Source organism: Paramisgurnus dabryanus, chromosome 24, assembly GCF_030506205.2.
Source record: "Paramisgurnus dabryanus chromosome 24, PD_genome_1.1, whole genome shotgun sequence".
Classification (NCBI taxonomy): domain Eukaryota; kingdom Metazoa; phylum Chordata; class Actinopteri; order Cypriniformes; family Cobitidae; genus Paramisgurnus; species Paramisgurnus dabryanus.
In genome coordinates, this window is record NC_133360.1 from 10,588,873 (window position 1) to 10,609,692 (window position 20,820).

Consider the following 20,820-nt stretch of genomic DNA (forward strand, 5'->3'; position numbering starts at 1 on the left):
CCCCTTAGCTGTTATAAAATGCACTGGTAACCCACTGCTTTGTGGGGATTATTGCTTTATAAGAGCAGGGTGACAAGGCAATGCATAAAAAACTGTGCTGGAAACAGCATGCTATGTGCTCACATACTCCCTGTACTAAACTAATCTTTACAACTCACAAAAGCTCACAGAAAACTCATGCTTAACTGTTGAATAAAAAATTAAATCAATTCATTTCACAACAGGTATAGGCTAGGCTAATTCCCAGTTCACAATTACATAAAGTTTTCTATAATATTAATAAATAAACACTTGCTTACCTTAACTAGTTGCCTAACCCTTATAAAATTAACCACATTTTTTGTATTAAAAGTGTAGTAACCAAGTGTTTTGGTTTATGTATTACTATTAGCAAAACCATGGTTAATGTTTATAAAGGAAAAGACCCCACACCTGGACTGTTTAACCTTGAACGGAGCTTTGGTCCCAAATACTGCATTCCATCCTTGACCTGAGTATGTCCCAACTTTTTCACCTCTGCAAGGTTTTTTACGTTTCATTGGTTTTGGCCATGTCAGCTGATCTTTAATACTACATGTTGTAATGTTTGTTCTTTAATCAAATAAACGTTGTATGACAAACATTTCTTTATTTCAGAACGATGCGCACATGGTGCAACTCTAGACCACAACAACACGACAACTCGTCTTCTTCATGCAGTATTAACATATACCGGTAAGTGCGTCACTACTGACATCTAGTGGTTAGACTAGGTATATACACATATCATGAAATACTCACTTATCATGACACATGTCTTATTTGAATGGTGCAAAGACAGATAAGACCAGAAAATTTGTGTTGTGTTTGTGACGTATAAAGTCCGAAGTTTGGCCATAAACTAAGAGACATTATTAACCCGTTTTTTCAAAGAAACTTTACTCTATTGCCTCCGGTAGATTCAATTCGACACAGCTGGAAGTGTGAAATGGCTCAATATGAATACAAAAAACTTAGTGACAAATTCTTCACATACAAAGGAACGGTGTTTCCAATAGATGAAATACATAATAATAACACAGATTATATTGACAGCTTGAAGGATTTCAAAATAAGGGATGATGATCTCTTTCTCGTTACCTTCCCAAAATCTGGTAAGTTACTGTAGATTGTGAGATGATGTTAGCAAAGTTATAGTATTGTTAGTGAACAATTATTTTTACCTGATTGTTTTGGTGGAATATGCAGTAAAATCTGAGGTATACATTGTAAAACCAAACAGTAAAACTAACTTAAAATAGAAAGTACCTGGTACTCAAAATGTGCCAAAAAGTTTAGCTGACTATTATTTTTTAGTTCATTCAACATCTATCATAGATTTAAGTTAACAGTAAATCTTTTTTTGAGTTTTTACAACTACACCAAAGGTAAAGAGTTTAGGGAACTTGAAAAGTAGATTCAACCATAATTAAATATTTTAAGTCAAAAGCCTTCTAGTGGCGGTTTTTACCAAAAAGTGACATCATCATTGAAAGGGCACTCAGACGTGTTTTAAACGGATGAATTTGCTCTTGGATGCAAATAATTACAAACTTTTGGTGGTTGTGATGAGTTCAATTTGCCAGGTAAGCTAAGAAGAAGTCTGTCACTGCAACTTTACTTAATTTTAAAGTTAAATCAACACCATTGATTGAAGAGGTTCAGTTCCAAGCATGATTTGCATGAGCCCGCAAAACGTGAGCATTTTTTGAAATTAAGTGATATTTATGTGGTTTTTAGTAAACAAAAAGACCCAGTAGTGTTAAACATTTATTTATCTTGGAGATTTAGAAAAGTTTGCTTTTTTTTTTTTAGTTTTGTGCTTACCATTGTTCAGAAGTGTAGTGCCTGTGCTTAGGCTTTAGGTCAATAATGTGTTGCTTTATAATATAAACTAGGGATGCACCGATAGGAGTTTTTTGGGCCAATACCGATACCGATTTAAAGAGACAACTTCTGGCCGATACCGATGCCGATATTAAACACTTGTAAACAATACTATACAGTTGGTCTATTAGCTAGTTTATTTCTGCATTAAATTATTTGTACTGAACATGGATTTGATCTAATTAACATTCAACTGACCAACATAATAAGAGAGGCACAAATTAAGCTAAAACAAATATAAGAAGACAGCATGACAACCTTCAAAGGCAGTTTTGGCTATTCAGCATTTACTTTAATAACAACATTAACGCTTTTTTTTTTTACCTATAATGGATTTCTTTATGCAGTTAATTAATAAACAATCGGTATCGGCCTTTCTCGTGCTATTGCCGATATGCCGATGGTTTCAAATTCATCAAAAATCGGCCGATAAATATCGGTGGCCGATACATCGGTGCATCACTAATATAAACAATACCTATGTGGAAGTCAGCACCGAGCTCAGTCTCAACACACTTTCACTGGTATCAAATTTTCATGAGTCACATTATATGTTTCTGTGATTTGTGAACAAAACTTGAATATTTTGAGTGAACTTGTCAGGTTTTACAGTGTTCTGTTAAGTTGTAAAATGTAGATATTTGAGTTAAGGAAACTTAAGAAAAACAAAGCAATCAGTTGCCACAAAATATTTAAGTAAAACAACTACTACTATTTAAGTTACATAAATTATATAATTTAATTTATATAAGACTTTATCTAAGTTTAGATAAATACACTTTTTTGATTTGAATTGAAGTTGTCAGTACTCAAAACTTTTAAGTTGGCAAACTTAGAAAAATAGAGGCAATCAGTTGCCTCAAATTTTTTGAGTTAGTAGAACTTATCCGGGTTTACAGTGTAGCAATAAAGACTCTTTTTAGAGTTTATAGTTTCTGTAAGTTGCTTTTCAACGTTTTTAAAAGAAATTCATACTTTTATTTGATACGGATGAATAAATTTTTTAAAAATGACTGTGAAATGTATCTAAACTGTTATCTATGGACTGCTAACCTCATTGTATAGCTCTGAATGCATATACAATTTCACAATTTAATTTAAAGAGAAACATTTTAAATAAAGTTAAATGAAATATTACTGACATCATTTTTGATCGCATTTAAATGTAAACTTAACAAATTAGGTTTTCAGCTTGTTTTATAAGTTATGTCAGCTTATCACAAGTTAAAACTTAAAATAGTCAGATGAATTGTCTTCCAACCAAGTTGTTTTAACTTCATGCTGCATTTTTTACAGTGCATATATACAATAATGCACAGAGCACCGATAGACCCCTATGTTTGTTCTCCTTTCCTCTTTCTAAGGTACGGTATGGACCCAACGGATACTTACTTTAATATTTGAGGAAGATTTTCCAGACAAAGTAAATGAAACCACGTATGAGCTGGTGCCCTGGCTGGAGTTTCAGGAAAATGGCAAAGATTACAAGTCCCGTCCGTCTCCAAGACTCTTCGCTTCCCATTTACACGAGCACATGGTGCCTAATGAGTTGCAAGATAAAGGAAAAGTGTGTTTACATCCATCAATCAATCAATGAGCTGTTGAGATCTTTTTTGGTTTTTAATGCATCACTTCTTTGCTCTTAGATCATCTACGTCATGAGAAACCCAAAAGATGTCATGGTGTCATATTTCCATTTTGCCAAAAAAATAAAGAGCCTGGAATCTATAGAGAGCTGTGATGACCTGCTGGATAAGTTTTTCACAGGATGGAGTAAGAGCCATGCAGACCTTTACTGAATCGTTCAATGTTATACAACTTCTCTGAGAAATGAGTTTAGAAGTTGTGTTTGGTTTGTAGTGGTCGGTGGATGTTGGTTTGACCACATCAGAGGATGGATCTCAAATAAAGACAAATACAACATCTTGTTCTTGACTTATGAAGAGATGATCAAGGTGAAAACTATCTGGACTCAAGATGTATAAGTATGTCCAACCTTTAGTTTTACGTATATTTATTGAGTATATTGCTTTTATCTTTTTTCAGGACCTCAGATCTGCCGTGGTAAAAATCTGTAAGTTTGTGGGGAAGAATCTGTCAGATGCAGCGATTGATAAAGTGGTGGAAAAAACAACGTTCAACAACATGCAGAAAGACCCCAAAGCCAACTATGAATGCATGCCAGAGAACGTCACTGAGCATCCAAAAGCACTATTCGTGCGCAAAGGTCTGAGAAAATTGAATAAGCATAAGTAGTTTAATATTCAAATGTGGATTTTTTTATATGTTTATTTATAGTGTTGGGAAAAGTTACTTTTACGTTACTCCTAAAAAAAAGTAACTAATTGCGTTATTTAGTTACTATTCATGGGAAGTAATGCTTAAGTTACTTTTTAGTTACTTTTGCGTTACTTTTTCTTGGCTGCAGCTTGATCTCTTTAGGGCCTTGCAGGTGTTTTTAAGACTGAAAAGTTCTGCATTCTAAAATTGCACATTTCATCGCAAAAATGTCGAGCTCTGGCCTGCCATCTCAGTTTCTGACTCAAACTTTTTCCACACAGGCGTGTATGCATAGAGTGCCAATGTGACTTTGTTCAGTGTAATTCAGTACATAATTTTTTGTAATCGAATTAACTAAACTAAAAAAGTAACTTGCATTACTTTTTTAAAAAGTAAATCAAATATTAATGTGTACATTTAAAAAGTAATGCGTTACTTTACTTGTTACTCCAGAAAAGAAATATTATTATGTAATGCACGTTACTTGTAATGCGTTACCCCCAACACTGTTTATTCATCTTTGGCAGTGGAAATATTGTGCTCATTTTTTTATTTGCTGTGTTACAGGAACAGTTGGGGACTGGAAGAACTCATTAACCGTAGCTCAAAGTGAACGCTTCGACCAGGTTTACAATGACAGAATGAAAGACATTCATCTTGACTTTACTTGGGACTTACATGGCTGAAATTATGACATTAAATATTATAAATATACATTAAAATGTGATCTAATTAGCAGCCCTTTGTAACCACCATGTGACTGCATGCGTTAGATATATATCCATATGAAAATCAGTATAAGAGAATACTGTTATGGCAAATGGCGTTTGTTGAATAGCGTTTAGTAATGTAAACATTATGAATGATATGGAAAACATTGACATTTACTAAATTAAATTTTTAGACTTTTATCTTGTAACGTGGAAAACTGAATTGTATTCTTAAAATGAGTGTGAAACAAATAAACAAAGACAAACATACACAACCAGTCAGTTTTACTTAATGATTCAAATTAAACTTTTTCTTATTTAATTCACATACATCTGCTTATATTAGGGCTGTGAATCTTTGGGTAGACAGCGAATCGATTCGATTCACGATTCAAAGGTTTCCGATTCGATTCAAAAACGATTTTTGCTAACCAGAACGATTCAATTCGATTCGATTAACAATAAAATTTGATTTGATTCGAATATTAACGATTCTGTTCTATAAATTAGTATACATCTGCATCTGAGCAAATAAAATAAATATTTGGGAAATTCATGACCATTTAATAGATTTTCATTAACTAGATTCAGGACTTTAGTTTAATAGCTTAACTTCCTAGGACTCAAAATACATTAAACCAAGTAAACCAAGAAAAATAATACTACTTCTACATATTCAATGCACCATAAACGTTTATTGTAAACATTGCATACATTTCCTGAAAATTTAGGAAATACAGCAAAGTGTGTAAATACAGCAAAGTGTGTAAAGGAGTAGCACTTCTCACGTCTGACCCTAAAATACTAGCTGCTTTAAGTGCAGGTATGTCTATCTTAATGGCATGGCATCTGCGGAGATGGTTGCTAATAAGGTTCGTTGTATTTCCAATGTATTTTAACTCAGATTTACAATGTCTGCAAACTGCAACGGACTTCGGACAGTCTTTCAATTTACTTCGTGAAAACTGAAGTAATCCCAAACCTTTGATCTCATGTTGGCTGGTGCGTTGTTCTCCTTCGTGTCCCTCCATTTGTGCACTGTCTGCTGTGTTTATTCAAATGACAGCAAACAGGGGCGCCGCAAATTGAAGAGTAGTGACGTAATCCACTGCTCATTTTACGTCGCAGATGTAACTAATTTAAAATTTATTTATATATTTGTTATTATCCATCATATTCGTTATATAATCACGATTCATTCGATGGTTAAATATAAAATCGAAACAAACGATTCACGATTCAAAAATCCAGGTTTCAAGATCGATGCATATGCATCGGCAGGATTTGTAATCGATGCATCGAGAAAACGAATGAATCGTTACACCCCTAGCTTATATCATTTATAATTATTTGAAATAATTAAATTCAAAGATTCATAATTATATAATATATTGATTTTTATTGGGTCTAACAAGATTAGACTCTTACTTTGAAAGAAGAGTTAAAATGGTTGTTCAATGCGGATGACGTCAAAGTACCGTGAGAACGATGAGAGAATTTCGTAATAATTAGTACGACCACATTTGTACATTTTTGTGATTTGCCTTGACCCCTATGAAATTGGGGTTAGGGATAGGGTTTTGTTATTGTTTTATGATAATTGTACGTTTTTGTACGATCAACTTCGTACAAATTAAATGGATTAGCCACCTCACAAAATATGTACAAATTCTCGTGAGATCAGGCAGGTGGTTCAGTTTCTTCAGTTGACTAGGGATAGGGTTTTGTTATTGTTTTAGGATAATTGTACGTTTTTGTACGATCAACTTCGTACAAATTAAATGAATTAGCCACCTCACAAAATATGTACAAATTCTCGTGAGATTAGGCAGGTGGTTCAATTTCTTCATTTTTACATTTTGACTTTCATCATTTGCAACGTTTCTAGTTATTATTAGGGATTTTGTTACTGTTTACTATGCCTTGTCCAAAGAAGTGGAGGTTTTTTAGCAGTGGGGCTTTTTGCCAGAATAGCTTATATGCACTTAGGGAGTGTGCACACCTGGCTGTTTTCGACTGCGGCCGGCATATGTTTGCAAATGTTTCCAATGGAAGCGCTGCACTTTTCAAAAAAACGCCAGCAGAGTATATTTTGCGAGTTTGCTAATTTGTATAATTTGTACAAAGTAAATTGTGCAAAAACGTATGATTATCATAAAAACAATAACGAAACACCACCCCTAACCCCAACGTCACAAATACCCACAACAACCAATCGGCGCATCGTACAACAACTGATAAATAAATTAAACAGAAGTATTACAGAAACCAAAACACCTAGCAGAAGAAAAGCTAGGAAGCGCCCACTGGCGTCCGCATGCTTTCAGCCACGGTTAAACGCTTCGGTGTACACACCCCCTTAGATGGTTTTGCATTTGTTATAAAAGGACTAGGGCATTTGCTATAAAATGTCATATGTGTCAAGGTGACATTTGTGAAAATAAGGCATGTCAGTTACTGACTTATAATCTAATCTTATCATTGCCATTAAAGTGAAATTACTTAACCTAAAGATATGAGCCTGATACAAATGCAAATTTATAGAAAAAAAACATGTCAGACGCACTTAGAGGGTTTTGCATCTGATCTCCTTGTTTTAATTGTTAATCCTTACAAATGCATTGGAAATGAAAGCTACAAAGATGCACTGTAAAAAGATGTATGGTAAACTTAAAATAGTAAGCTACGTGATTGCCTTTAAACTTTGAGTTCATTCAATTTAAAAATAGTAGTCGACTTAAAAAAAGTTTTGTAAAATAGGTTGTATCAACTCATATTTTTAAGACATTTTTTGTTTGAATAAACCTGTTTTGTTCTTGTTTAAAAGGACCAGAACTAATTGTGTGGATTTTTAGAAGTTTATTGAACAAAAAATGTTTATGACCTAGAAATTTTTATTCATTAAGTTTTTAAGTGCAACAAAAGATTATTTGTTTAAATGAACGTATTCTATTCTTGTTGTACAAGCCTGAAATAATTTTATGGAAAAGTTTTCCTTAATTAAATTAAGTTGATTGAACTTTTTTTCAAATTAAAGGTCTGGATTTATATTGTTAATTTACATTTAATTGTTTTTTGTCATGTCAGCTGATCTTTAATACTACTTGTCTTATTTGAACTGTTCAAAGACAGATAAGACTGGAAAAGTCGTGTTGACGTATAAAGTCCAAAGTTTGGCCATAAACCAACAAACAATATTAAACCCTATTCTCAATCAATCTTTACTCTCTTGTCTCCGGTATTCGATTCGGCACAGCTAAAACTGTGAAATGGCTCAACATGAATATAAAAAACTTAGTGACAAATTCTTCACATACAAAGGGATGGTGTTTCCAATAGATGAAACATATATTGTTACCACAGATTTTATTGACAGCTTGAAGGATTTCAAAATAAGGGATGATGATCTCTATCTTGTTACCTTCCCAAAATCTGGTAAGTTACTGTAGACAATGAGATGAAGTTAGCAAAGTTATAGTATTGTTAGTGAACAAATATTTTTACCTGATCGTGCTGGTGGCATTTACAGTAAAATCTGAGGTATGGAGATAAAGACTCTTGGTCAAACGTTTAGAGTTTCTGTAAGCTGCTTTTCAATGTTTTTAAAAGAAATTGGTACTTTTTTGTTTAGTTTTTTTGTTATGGATAAAATTAAATTAAAAAACGACTGTCAAATACATTCATAATGATTTGTCACCATACTAGATAACAACGTATCTGAACTGTTATCGATGGACTATGCTATCCTAATTGTATAGCTCTGTATGCATATAAAATTCAAGAATTTATTTAATTTAGGAGAAACATTTGATACAAAGTTTTACGCAAATAAACTTTTCTCTCTGGTATTAAAAAATAACAAATGATTAACAATCTCACTGTAAAAAATGATGTTAGATCAACATACAGTATAGTTTGTTAAAATGTTTTTTATAAGTAATGTCAACTTTAAATAGTAGGATAAATTGCAAAACCAAGTTTTTTTAACTTCATGAATTTTTTACATAAATAATGAACAGAGCACCAATATATGTTCTCCTTTCCTCTTTCTAAGGTACGGTATGGACCCAACGTATACTTACTTTAATATTTGAGGAAGATTTTCCAGACAAAGCAAATGAAACCACGTACGAGCAGATGCCTTGGCTGGAGTTTCAGGAAAAAGGCAAAGATTACGAGTCACGTCCGTCTCCAAGACTCTATTCTTCCCATTTACACGAGCACATGGTGCCTAATGAGTTGCAAGATAAAGGAAAAGTGTGTATAAATCAATCAATCAATCAATGAGCTGTTGACATCATTCATGCACTTTAATGTATCACTTCTTTGCTCTTAGATCATCTACGTCATGAGAAACCCAAAAGATGTCATGGTGTCATATTTCCATTTTGCAAAAAAGATGAAGAGCCTGGAACCTTTAGAGAGCTACGATGAATTGCTTGATAAGTTTTTCACAGGATGGAGTAAGAGCCATGCAGACCTTAACTGAATCATTCAATGTTATACAACTTTTCTGAGAAATTTGTTTAGAAGTTGTGATTGGTTTGTAGTGGTCGGTGGATGTTGGTTTGACCACATCAGAGGATGGATCTCAAATAAAGACAAATACAACATCTTGTTCTTGACTTATGAAGAGATGATCAAGGTGAAAACTATCTGTACTCAAGATATATAAGTATATCTGAGCTTTGGTTTTATGTATATATTGAATACATTGATTCATCTTTTATTAGGACCTCAGATCTGCTGTTGTAAAAATCTGTAAGTTTGTGGGGAAGAATCTGTCAGACACAGCGATTAATAAAGTGGTAGAAAAAGCAACGTTCAACAACATGAAGAAAGACCCCAAAGCCAACTACGAATTCCTGGATAAGAACGTCACAGACCAACCAAAAGCACTATTCGTGCGCAAAGGTCAGAGAAAATGAAATAAGCATAAGTTTGATGTGTTGACTATAAAGTATTTCAATATATAAACGTGAATTATTTTTACATGTATCATATATTATACTTTTTTTTTTATTTGTTGTGTTACAGGAACAATTGGGGACTGGAAGAACTCATTAACCGTAGCTCAAAGTGAACGCTTTGATCAGGTTTTCCATGACAGAATGAAAGACCTTCATCTTGATTTTAACTGGGACCTACATGGTTGAAATTATGATATTAAATTTTATAAATCTTCAATAAAATGTGATTTAGTTCAGCCAATTGTGACCAGCATGTGACTACATGTGTTAGTTATACATCCATACATCAGTAAGATACTGTGTAGTATGGAAAACATTGAAATTTACAAAATAAAATGATTAGATTTTTATCTTGTAGTGTGAAAAAAACTGATTTGTATTTCTAAAATGAGTGTAAAACAAATGAACAAAGACATACATACAGTACACCACCTACTCACAAAATACGTACGAATTCCCATGAGATCAGGCTGGTGGTTCAGTTTCTTAATTTTTACATTCTGACTTTCATCATTTGCAATGTTTCTAGTTGCATCTTTAATGTTTTGCTACTATTTATTATGTCTTGTCAAAAGTAGAGGTTTTTACCAAGGTGTTTTCGCCTGCGGCCGCCATATGTTTTGCATTTTTAACAAGAAAAGTGCTTTTCAAAAACGGCAACAGCTGACGTGTTTTGTTCGTGCTGAGGGGGCATGTACACCTGTCCGTTTTCGACTGAGGCGGGCACATGTTTGCAAATGTTTCCAATGGAAGCACTGCGCTTTTTTAAAAAACGTCAGCAGCTGCCGAGTTTTTCCAACTAATATTTTTAAGTTGAATTAACTCAAAATTCTAAGGCAACCAGGTAACTTACTTTATTAAGTTGAGCCAACAAATGTTAATGACTGTTTGGAGATCAGTCTCTTCTTACGTGCTCATCCTCATATGCTATTACTATTATTAGTATGCTAACATGTGCTTATGCTAATTAGTATAGAAACTGGCATTTATGAAGTTGGTTTAACAAAACATTTTTTGTTTAAATTAACTTGTTTTTTTTCTTGTTGCACAAGCCTGAACTAATTTTGTCGAAAAGTTTTCCTTAATTAAATTATGTTGATTGAACAAACTATTTTTTAAAATAAATGGTCTGGATTTATATTGTTATTGTGCATTTAATTGTTTTTTGTCATGTCAGCTGATCTTTAATACTAAATGTCTTAGTTGAAGTTTACAAAGACAGATAAGAAAATTTGCGTTGACGTATAAAGTCCAAAGTTTGGCCATAAACCAACAAAGAATATTAAAACCTTTTCTCAATGAAACTTTACTCTCTTGTCTTCGATTCGGCACAGCTAGAAGTGTGAAATGGCTCAACATGAATACAAAAAACTTAGTTACAAATGCTTCACATACAAAGGAATGGTATTTCCAATAGATGTTTTTCACAGGATGGAGTAAGAGCCATGCAGACTTACTGAATCATTCAATGTTATACAACTCTGAGAAATTAGTTTTTTCAGCTTTAGAAGTTGTGTTTGGTTTGTAGTGGTCGGTGGATGTTGGTTTGACCACATCAGAGGATGGATCTCAAATAAAGACAAGTACAACATCTTGTTCTTGACTTATGAAGAGATGATCAAGGTGACAACTATCTGGCTAGTTTCTGATCAAGATATATGAGTATATCTGACCTTTGGTTTTAAGTATATATATATTGAATACATTGCGTTCATCTTTTATCAGGACCTCAGATCTGCCGTTGTAAAAATCTGTAAGTTTGTGGGGAAGAATCTGTCAGACGCAGCGATTAATAAAGTTGTGGAAAAAACAACGTTCAACAACATGCAGAAAGACCCCAAAGCCAACTACGAATTCCTGCCAGAGAACGTCACAGACAGGGCATGAAATTAACACCCGACCACGCGCCAAATGCGGGTGGATTTTGCAATTGGCGGGTAACACTGTCAATCTACCAGCCACATTGGCGGGTAGCCAATGCGAATCAGTGATGTGCGGGTCATTGTATAAACAACCCACTCCCGACCGACATTTTCAACTAACCCGCCCCGCCCGCAATTGTTCAAAATAGTTTTTAAACTCGACCGACTGACCGCGGCCTGAATATCAATAAAATATTTTTGGATGACTCGTAACCGGCACCCGCTCATTTCTTATCAACCTGCGCATTTTACCGATGCAAATTGAGTGATTCATTGAGAGGATGCGACTGCTGTTTCGCAACGTTCATGCGATTGGAAAGAAGATGAGGCACTTTCCTGACTACGTTTGGATGTGCGAGTAAGTATTAAATTGTTGGTGAGATGGGATGAGAATGCAATGCTGACGTATGCTACTGTACAATCACAGTTGCACAGATGTGTAGTGCTGCTGTGACGGATCAGAACTCTTGATGTGTAAACTTTAGAGAGAGTTGCGCTACTATGCCTTATACTGTAGTACATTAACATACATTTTGCGAATATAGTAATGAAAAACAACGTATGTGCGGCGTTTATGTGCGCAGTTTGCGCCCCCGCTGTCTCTGTGTGCGTGCGCGGGTATAAGGGAACTCAAAAGGGCACATCGGAGAGACGCGTTCCTAAAAGCATGCGTACATAAAATTTTTCTGCTCTTGACAGGGCACATATAAACAAAATGATCTCAACAGTATTCATTTTCTAATAAAACATTTCTTTATGTCTTAAGTGTATGTATAGAGTGTCAAAAACCAGTCTGTGCTGGTCTTAAAGAGACAGTAACCTCAATTAACCTACTTAAGTCTGTGTCATTAATGTTAATCAAACAACCTAAGACAAAGAGAAATTCACATTTGTAGCTCTGAAAAAAAATTATATTTAATTCATACAATAAAGACAGTGTTATAATTCACTATTCGGGCAAAAAAAAACTGGCTGGTAAAAAGTCTCTGTGGCAGGTGGATTTCTAAATCCACCTGCCACAGTGGCTGGTGGTCAAAAAAGTTAACTTCAGGCCCTGGTCACAGAGCATCCAAAAGCACTATTCGTGCGCAAAGGTCTGAGAATATTGAATAAGCATACGTTTTATGTGTTGCTAGTAGACTTTGAAGTAGTACATATTTATATGTTTATTTATCTTTTTTATTTGCTGTGTTACAGGAACAGTTGGGGACTGGAAGAACTCATTAACCGTAGCTCAAAGTGAACGTCTCGACCAGGTTTTCCATGACAGAATTAAAGACCTTCATCTTGACTTTAACTGGGACCTACATGGCTGAAATTATGCCATAAGATGTTATAAATCTACAATAAAATGTGATCTAGTACGCATTGTGACCACCATGTGACTGCATGCTTTAGTTATACATCCATATAAAAAATCTGTAAGATAAGAGAATACTATTACAACAAATAACAAAACGTTTGTTCAATAGCTTTTAGTAAGGTAAACATAACAAATATTATAATATGGAAATGTACTAAACATAATTTACAGACTTTTTACGTTTTAGACTTTTATCTTGTAATGTGGAAAACTGAATTGCATTTCTAAAATAAAGTGAAACAAATAAACAAAGGAGACATAACCAGCAGTCAGTTTTACTGAATGATTCAATTTAGGAGGTATAATTTAAACGTTTTCTTATTTAATTCACATACATCTGAATTTATAATTTATAATCATTTGCAATAACAAAAAATAAGCCTACTCTGAGTCTATGAGATCAAAGATTTATTATTATAAGATTTATTGATTTTTTGTGCCTCTAACAAAATTCAACTCTTACGTTGAAAGAAGAGTTCATGCGGCGACGCTAGAACTGATAGCCGGATGACGTCAAAGTACCGCGAGAGCAATTCGAATATAGACTTCTCCGTATGATTTCTTCAATTGCTCTTGCGGTACTTTGGCATCATCCGCATCAAGTTTAGCGAGACAAATAAAAAATTTTTTACATACCTTTAGAACAACCGAATCAAGCCTAGTATTTTTGTGTATGTAAAGATAGATTATTTAGGAAAAGTCACAAAGTTTATATCTCTGAGATGAAGGGAACCTTTTTTTTAACTAATGAAATGTCGTTTGGGGTCATATAGACGACCCCAAGAACCGTTTGAACCGTTTCTACATAAAAGTAAATTTTCAAGTATCTGTATTTTATCAGTGTTTATTTTGGAAAACTTATATTCCAAAGCATATTATCATAATTTTTACTCCACTACATACATTAAACATTTACTTTTTCTACTTTTACTTAAGTAAAAAGTACTTTAGTACACCATTTTTATGTAATTTTTCAGTAATTATGTATTTTATGTAATTAGGTATTAAATTAATTTTAATATGAATGAATTGAGAATGAATTGGCTGTGAGAATTTTCATTCCTAAATGGCGGCCGCGCTACTGAAGCGTCATCTAGTGGCTGTTGCCAAAAACGAATCAGAGTTTCCCCTCTTGTTCTTCTATACTCTTTGCTACAGAGCTTTGACGACTCTGTCACAACAAAACCCTCCCGTTTTATAGCAACTTCCCATTGCCTCCTCATGCCTGTATCACTGGGAAACCTTCAAATGTGAAGAAAAAACAGCGAGAGATTATGAGAGAGAGTACAAGTTCCTGCTGAACATTGACATAATATTATAAATATTCAAGAACAAAAAAACGGAAACAACAATCAGACCGAGACGCAGGATTTAAATTACGTTACACTGACCATGTTTAAATTTCAATGTTTCAGGACAGAAATAATTGTTCACTTTATTTGGTATTACAGTTTTTCTGAATTGCTAAAACACATTTTTTGAAACTATCACTCATTTTCTCAAAACCGTAAACACAAATCCCAATTTTAAACAAAATTCACAGAACCCCTGACTCTTCTAGCAAAATCAAACAATTGCTTCAAAACCATTTCACTTGTACTCAAAATCAAACTAAGCTTTCAAATTATACACACATAAGTCTATCATATAAAACACAACATCCAGGAGATCTGCTTACAGAAAAATACATGTTTACTGTACATAACAACACAATTGACAAATACTGTTAAAAATCTCTATTACTGTAATCACAAGTTTAGTTCAGTGAATATAGTGAATACTTTACTGTAAGTACTGCAAGTAATAGTAAGTTTTCAATATTACTGTAAGCAGCACTTGTATTTTGTAAAAAGTCAGCAATCCAACTGTAAATTTTGCCAATTGCATTGTCTCTGGTGTCCTTTTCTTCCTCATTCTCTTCATCTGCCTCTCAGACTGTTTCCAATTCACACAATTGGTAAAAAATACCATTAGATAAAAGTGTGTAGAATTTTGAGTTGTTGTGTTTACTCGATGATAACGGTGTTTTAGTTGTGTTCAACTTCTGCCTGCATGTGTTTAGTATTTATAAAACAAGTGCATTGCAGTGTGAAATGTGTGTTTTAGTGAGAAGTTTGTGTTTAGAATTTTGCAAAAAGAGTGCATGATTTAACAAATGGGTTTAGGCCACTATGAATTTGGTTCAGAGATTGGGGGTTAGTGTTTTAGCAATTCCAAAAAACTGTAATAAACTGCACATTGGAGTGCTTAGTATTTATATAAAGAGAAATATTGAAATAAAAGTGCAGAACTCTTCTTAAGTGCAAGTAATAAAGTAAAATAACGAGTAATTAATAACGAATAATAGGTTGCACGTAATATCTGTGCTGCCACCAGTACTCCATCAGAGCGCGTCTTCAGCACCGTGGTCAGCACTCCAATGCGCAGCTTATTAATACCAAACAAAGTGAACAAGTTGGTATTTCTGTCCAGAAACATTGAAATATAAACATGGTCTGTGTAACATTATGTAAATTCTGTGTCTCGGTCTGATTGTTGTTTCCGTTTTCTTGTTCTTGACGTTCGCTGATGGGTTAATATTTTAAACTGCCGCTTCAGTGCAGTATAGCCACAGAGCTATTTAACAATGAGCACGATCTCCCGAGACACTACAACATGCTACTAATTATTCATTAATAACTGCTGTTTTCTTGTGCAAAATTTAATATTTATAGTTAAATGTTTATATACATTAAAAAAATAATAATTTGAGCGCCAGTGGCGCCCCCAAGGGGGGGGGGGCCAGGGGGGCCACGGCCCCCCCATAAAAGTCACTGGCCCCCCCAGTGGCCCACCCAAACAGAATGAGATTTTTATTTTTTTATGAGATGAGATTTTTATATTTAAATAATAATAGTAATATGTATTCATTAAAAGCACTATGTAAAAAATAAAATATATTTGTATAATGTGTTAAATAGAATACGATCTTAACCCCTCCGCTCTCCTTTTTTAAATCGTTATTGAACATTAAAATCAATCACGTGGCTATAGCTTATGTCATTTTCGTTGTTTATATACTTTATGGATTTAAAATTACATTAATTTATAGGATAATGCAGTTGTTTTGCAAAATGCATTAATGACACAATTAAACAAGTCATTTAACAAAATGTAAATAAACAAAACATGCCGTTTCAGATGTAAATATGCCAATATGTCATTATTCCGATTGAATAGTATTTAATATAAAAGTTAGTCAACACTTTTGTTTTGGAGGTTTTTGCATGACGACAGGGGCGCTCAGATTGTTAGAAATGTAAGTGCCATGGAAAAGACTGAAAGCTCTAAAATATTTCGTTTGATGTCTGTGTATGCACAAATTTCCGTGAGCTGTGCACACTGTGGTCCCTTAAAAAAAAATGGTGCATGACGCCCCTGCCCGGCACATAGGCTGAAGGTCTCGCTCTACTCTTGCCCGTGTACCCGCTGCACAATTGCCGAAAATACGCGCTTTTCCCTTTTAAACGCGTTTTCACGCAAGTTGAAAATATGCAAGTCAAACAAACACTCAAAACTACAAGAACGTGCACTCAGGATCATTTGACATTGTATGTGTGTGTGTGTGTGTGTGTGTGTGTGTGTGTGTGCGTGCGTGCGTGCGTGTGTGTGTGTGTGTGAATGTGTGTGTGTGTGTGTGTGTGTGTGTGTACCTGGTAATTATCACGTTGTGGGGACCAATTGTCCCCACAAAGATAGGAATACCAGTGTTTTTGTGACCTCGTGGGGACATTTTGATGTCCCCATGAGGAAACATGCTTATAAATCAAATAGAATGATGTTTCTCGAAAATCTAAGGTAGTAGAAAGTTTTCTATGATGGTTGGGGTTAGGGAATGGGGTAGGTAAGGGGAATAGAATATACAGTTTGTACAGTATAAAATGCATTACGTCTATGGAATGTCCCCACAAAACATGGAAACCAGAATGCGTGTGTGTGTGTGTGTGTGTGTGTGTGTGTGTGAGAGAGAGAGAGAGAGAGAGAGAGAGAGAGAGAGAGAGAGGAAAGAGAGAGAGAGAGAGAGAGAGAGAGAGAGAGAGAGAGAGAGAGAGAGAGAGAGAGAGAGAGAGAGAGAGAGAGGTAGGATTAGTGCCCACGTCGAGAAAACTTAATAGAAGACTAGAAACGTGTTAAGGACTAAAGTATGTCACTCATTTAATTACAGTATGTTAACTGGATAACACTGGATATAACTCATTGTATAGTTTTATAAAATAATGTATTTTAATTACACAAATCAAAAGTTGATCGATAGATACTCATCTTTGATAGATTAATACTATTCCACCATCTGATCTTTAAATTATTGCAGTTTTTATTTGTCTCTAGTAAATCATATACTAGTAATACTCCAAGTAGCATTAAAAGCAAAGGGAAAACTGCTGACCATTAGATTCAGGCATAATACATTTTTAAATTGTGCCACCCTAAGATTTGTACTGGCCCCTTTGTGCCCCCCCATGAAAACAATCCTGGGGGCGCCACTGTTGGGCGCACGGACGCCCCAAGGGGTCAACCCATCCTCACCCCATTTCGTCAATATTTGACGACACTTGACCATTCGTCATATGTTGACGTGAAGGGTATACCTTTCGCGTCATTTTTTGACGAACTGGGGACTTCAATACTATTACGTCCGTTGCATTCTCTTTCCTATTTTATTAGCATTTGCGCGTCGGTTTAGGGTTAGATTTACATAATGACATCCCTACCCAAACCTAACTCTAACCCCAACGCCAGGTGACAACTGTTTCTAACCCCAACGCCAGGTGACAACTGTTTAATTTCGCGTACACTGTTTAATTTCGCGTACACTGTTTAATTTCGCGTAATCTAACCCTAAACCGACGCGCAAATGGTAATAAAATAGGAAAGAGAATGCAACGGACGTAATAGTATTGAAGTCCCCAGTTCGTCAAAAAATGACGCGAAAGGTATACCCTTCACGTCAACATATGACGAATGGTCAAGTGTCGTCAAATATTGACGAAATGGGGTGAGGATGTGTTGAAGGGGTCGGTCGGCGGCGCCCTTAGCATTTGTTTGTAGATCACTATAACTTTAGTGATATGACAAATAACGCCACTGCTGTAAATGTTTTAAATTAGCACGGAGAAAACTTCATACGACGCTCGGATAGTCTCATATTGTCCCATCAATCGTCATGACAATATGAAGTGGCAAGTAACTTATGGGACATATTTAATTACCTCGTCCTGTCAGAAGGGGTTGATGGAGCAGCATTGAAAATTATTAAAGTACTGATGCCTAACAATATTTACTAGGGGTGTGACGAGACACTTAATCCACGAGACGAGACGAGACACGAGATTGGGTTCACGAGAACAAGACGATATTTTTACACTTTTTAAGAAACCCTTAATGATAAAATAAATGAATAAGAAACTGAAATCATGTTATTTTTAAATGTTTTAACTAATCAAGGACTGGCCCTAACAATTATTTTTCTAACTGATAATGAAGTAATTTGTTATTTTTGGGTAATAAAAATAGACCCAAGTGAGCAGTAGCCTTAAAAATTACATAATAACGAAGATGCAATAATAATTGGTTCAAATAAAGTATTAAAACCAAGTTACATTAAACAACATTACATTAACAAACACATTACATTTGTGGTCTATAAATAAAAAGCATTATGTATATATTATAACAAATGCCTGCAGGGGGCGATAGTGGACTCGTCTCGCGGACGCTATCTTCACTTTCACTTTAGAAGGAGAGAAACGCTTATTTTTAGCCAAACAATGTTTAAATCCATTTGAATATTTAATATACGTCCATTTCTTTACAATAGAAATAATACAGCTACTGTCATTTTTGAGCAAGAATATGCAGACATTAAATCAGGGGTAACCAAACTTTTTTCTCTGGGGGCCACATTATCGTTCCTGACTGTGATGGGGGGCTGGGTCAGCTATATAACATAGAATTGTATGACCCAGACCAAAATGACCAGTTCTGGACAGTGATCTGCACATGCGTTGTCTGTTACTGCTTGATCACAAGCATGTCGGGTGATGACAATTTGGCAAATATAGTTAATTTTATAACTAAATATCATTTTTTAACTTAAAAAAATCAACAAAATACCAGATGCAAACATCTTATTACTTTCCAAAGAACAATTACAAAAATAAAATTGCCTCATAGGGTCGGTTCAAGTAGTGGGGGGCAGAGGGGCTGGGGGGCCGGTCAAAGGGGGGTGGCGGGCCGGAGTCGGCCCACGGGCCTTAGTTTGATGACCCATGCATTAAATCATGTAAACTCTGTGATTTAATCTGTTTAATCTGTTGAGACTTCACATCTGACACTGATCAACAGACAAACACAACGCGTCTCAGACTTCATACGAGTTCCCAAACGAACGTTATAGGAAACCCAAACAAAAAAGCAAATGCAGTAAAAGACAAATATAATGCATGCACTGTAAGGGGCTAATCACACCAACCGCGCTTTAAACGCTTCGAAACGCAAGGCGCGACGCACTGCCTTTTTTAAAAAAGAGCAGTGCAACGCAGATTTTTATATTGCTAAGCAACCAGCTGTCAGCTGTCTTGTCAATCAAATATTGAAGCGTGCGCTCTTTTGCTGTTAACTGTCATATTAGCAGAAACTTTTAAAAGAGGACGCTTGCTCTGACCTTGTTTGAGGGTGAGAGGTGCACAAACACGCAGGAGAGAGTGAGCGAGTGGAGTCCGGTTCTTCAAAGCAACTGTAAACTTCCCTCACCACAACGTAAGGCCCGACTCTCCCCTCATTCGATTGGACAAAAAAACCTATGGCTAAGACATGCACATAAAGTAGTTTTGATGGATACAACAAGAAGACAATAAATTCGATTGGGATTATATGGTGCATCTGTGTGTTTGATTTTGCAATCCGAAGCTACGTCAGCTCCAACAACCAACTCAGCTCGCATATGGTTTTTTAAAACACTCGACTTCTGTCAGTTTGTAGAAAAAAAATGTTTTAATCCCACCAGTTCTCCAGTTTTGATGGTGTGCTAAGCAAATACCTGCTAAGCCAACGTGCACCTGCTAACATTTAGATATGTAAAATAGGGTTTAGGAATGATTTCAAATGGTAAAGCTCATTCAAATTTATATTTTTGTAAGAAAAGAATTTGACACTAAGTCAAAGAGGTGAAGACATTTAATCAAAGAAAAGAGGGATAAAAACACTGTTAATTGACCGTTGTCAGTAATTATTATAATAACAAATAAGGATAATTAGACGCCAAATCCAGTCTGAAGACTTCATTTTTGTGACAACTGTTTCGAAAATCCGATAGTTCACCAGTAGGGGAAGTTGATCACAAATGAGCAGGGTCATATATGGTTTAGGTCAGGGATGTCCAATCCTGCTCCTGGAGGGCCGGTGTCTCTGCAGAGTTTTATTCCAACCCTAATCAAACACACATGATCCAGCTAATCAAGGTCTTACTAGGCAGACTTTGAGGCAGGTGTTGTGAGGGGAGTTTTAGCTAAACTCTGCCGGACACCGGACCGACTTTGGACACCCCTGGTTTAGGTGAACTTTGGTCGGTTTTTACTATTATAAGTTCATAAAACATTTATCATTCTGACTGATAACGTTACCATTTTGCC

The 20,820-nt window shown here is 35.1% G+C and overlaps 3 protein-coding genes across 3 annotated transcripts; all 3 read left to right on the forward strand.

The window, feature by feature from the left end:
* Positions 1 to 881: 881 nt before the first annotated feature.
* Positions 882 to 5,133, forward strand: LOC135726921 (amine sulfotransferase-like). The gene is made up of 6 exons (XM_065244673.2): positions 882 to 1,133; positions 3,270 to 3,472; positions 3,552 to 3,678; positions 3,766 to 3,860; positions 3,952 to 4,132; positions 4,753 to 5,133. The coding sequence occupies exons 1-6, from the start codon at positions 968 to 970 to the stop codon at positions 4,869 to 4,871; spliced, it is 891 nt and encodes a 296-aa protein (XP_065100745.1). The 5' UTR covers positions 882 to 967; the 3' UTR covers positions 4,872 to 5,133.
* A 2,966-nt stretch (positions 5,134 to 8,099) lies between these two features.
* On the forward strand, positions 8,100 to 10,215 carry LOC135726937 (amine sulfotransferase-like). The gene is made up of 6 exons (XM_065244674.2): positions 8,100 to 8,330; positions 8,950 to 9,152; positions 9,232 to 9,358; positions 9,446 to 9,540; positions 9,629 to 9,809; positions 9,933 to 10,215. The coding sequence occupies exons 1-6, from the start codon at positions 8,165 to 8,167 to the stop codon at positions 10,049 to 10,051; spliced, it is 891 nt and encodes a 296-aa protein (XP_065100746.1). The 5' UTR covers positions 8,100 to 8,164; the 3' UTR covers positions 10,052 to 10,215.
* Positions 10,216 to 10,357: 142 nt separating this feature from the next.
* Positions 10,358 to 13,208, forward strand: LOC135726953 (amine sulfotransferase-like). The gene is made up of 4 exons (XM_073813559.1): positions 10,358 to 11,488; positions 11,591 to 11,734; positions 12,845 to 12,881; positions 12,985 to 13,208. Exons 1-4 carry the CDS (start codon positions 11,480 to 11,482, stop codon positions 13,101 to 13,103), a joined length of 309 nt encoding a protein of 102 aa, XP_073669660.1. The 5' UTR covers positions 10,358 to 11,479; the 3' UTR covers positions 13,104 to 13,208.
* The last annotated feature ends 7,612 nt before the right edge of the window (positions 13,209 to 20,820 follow it).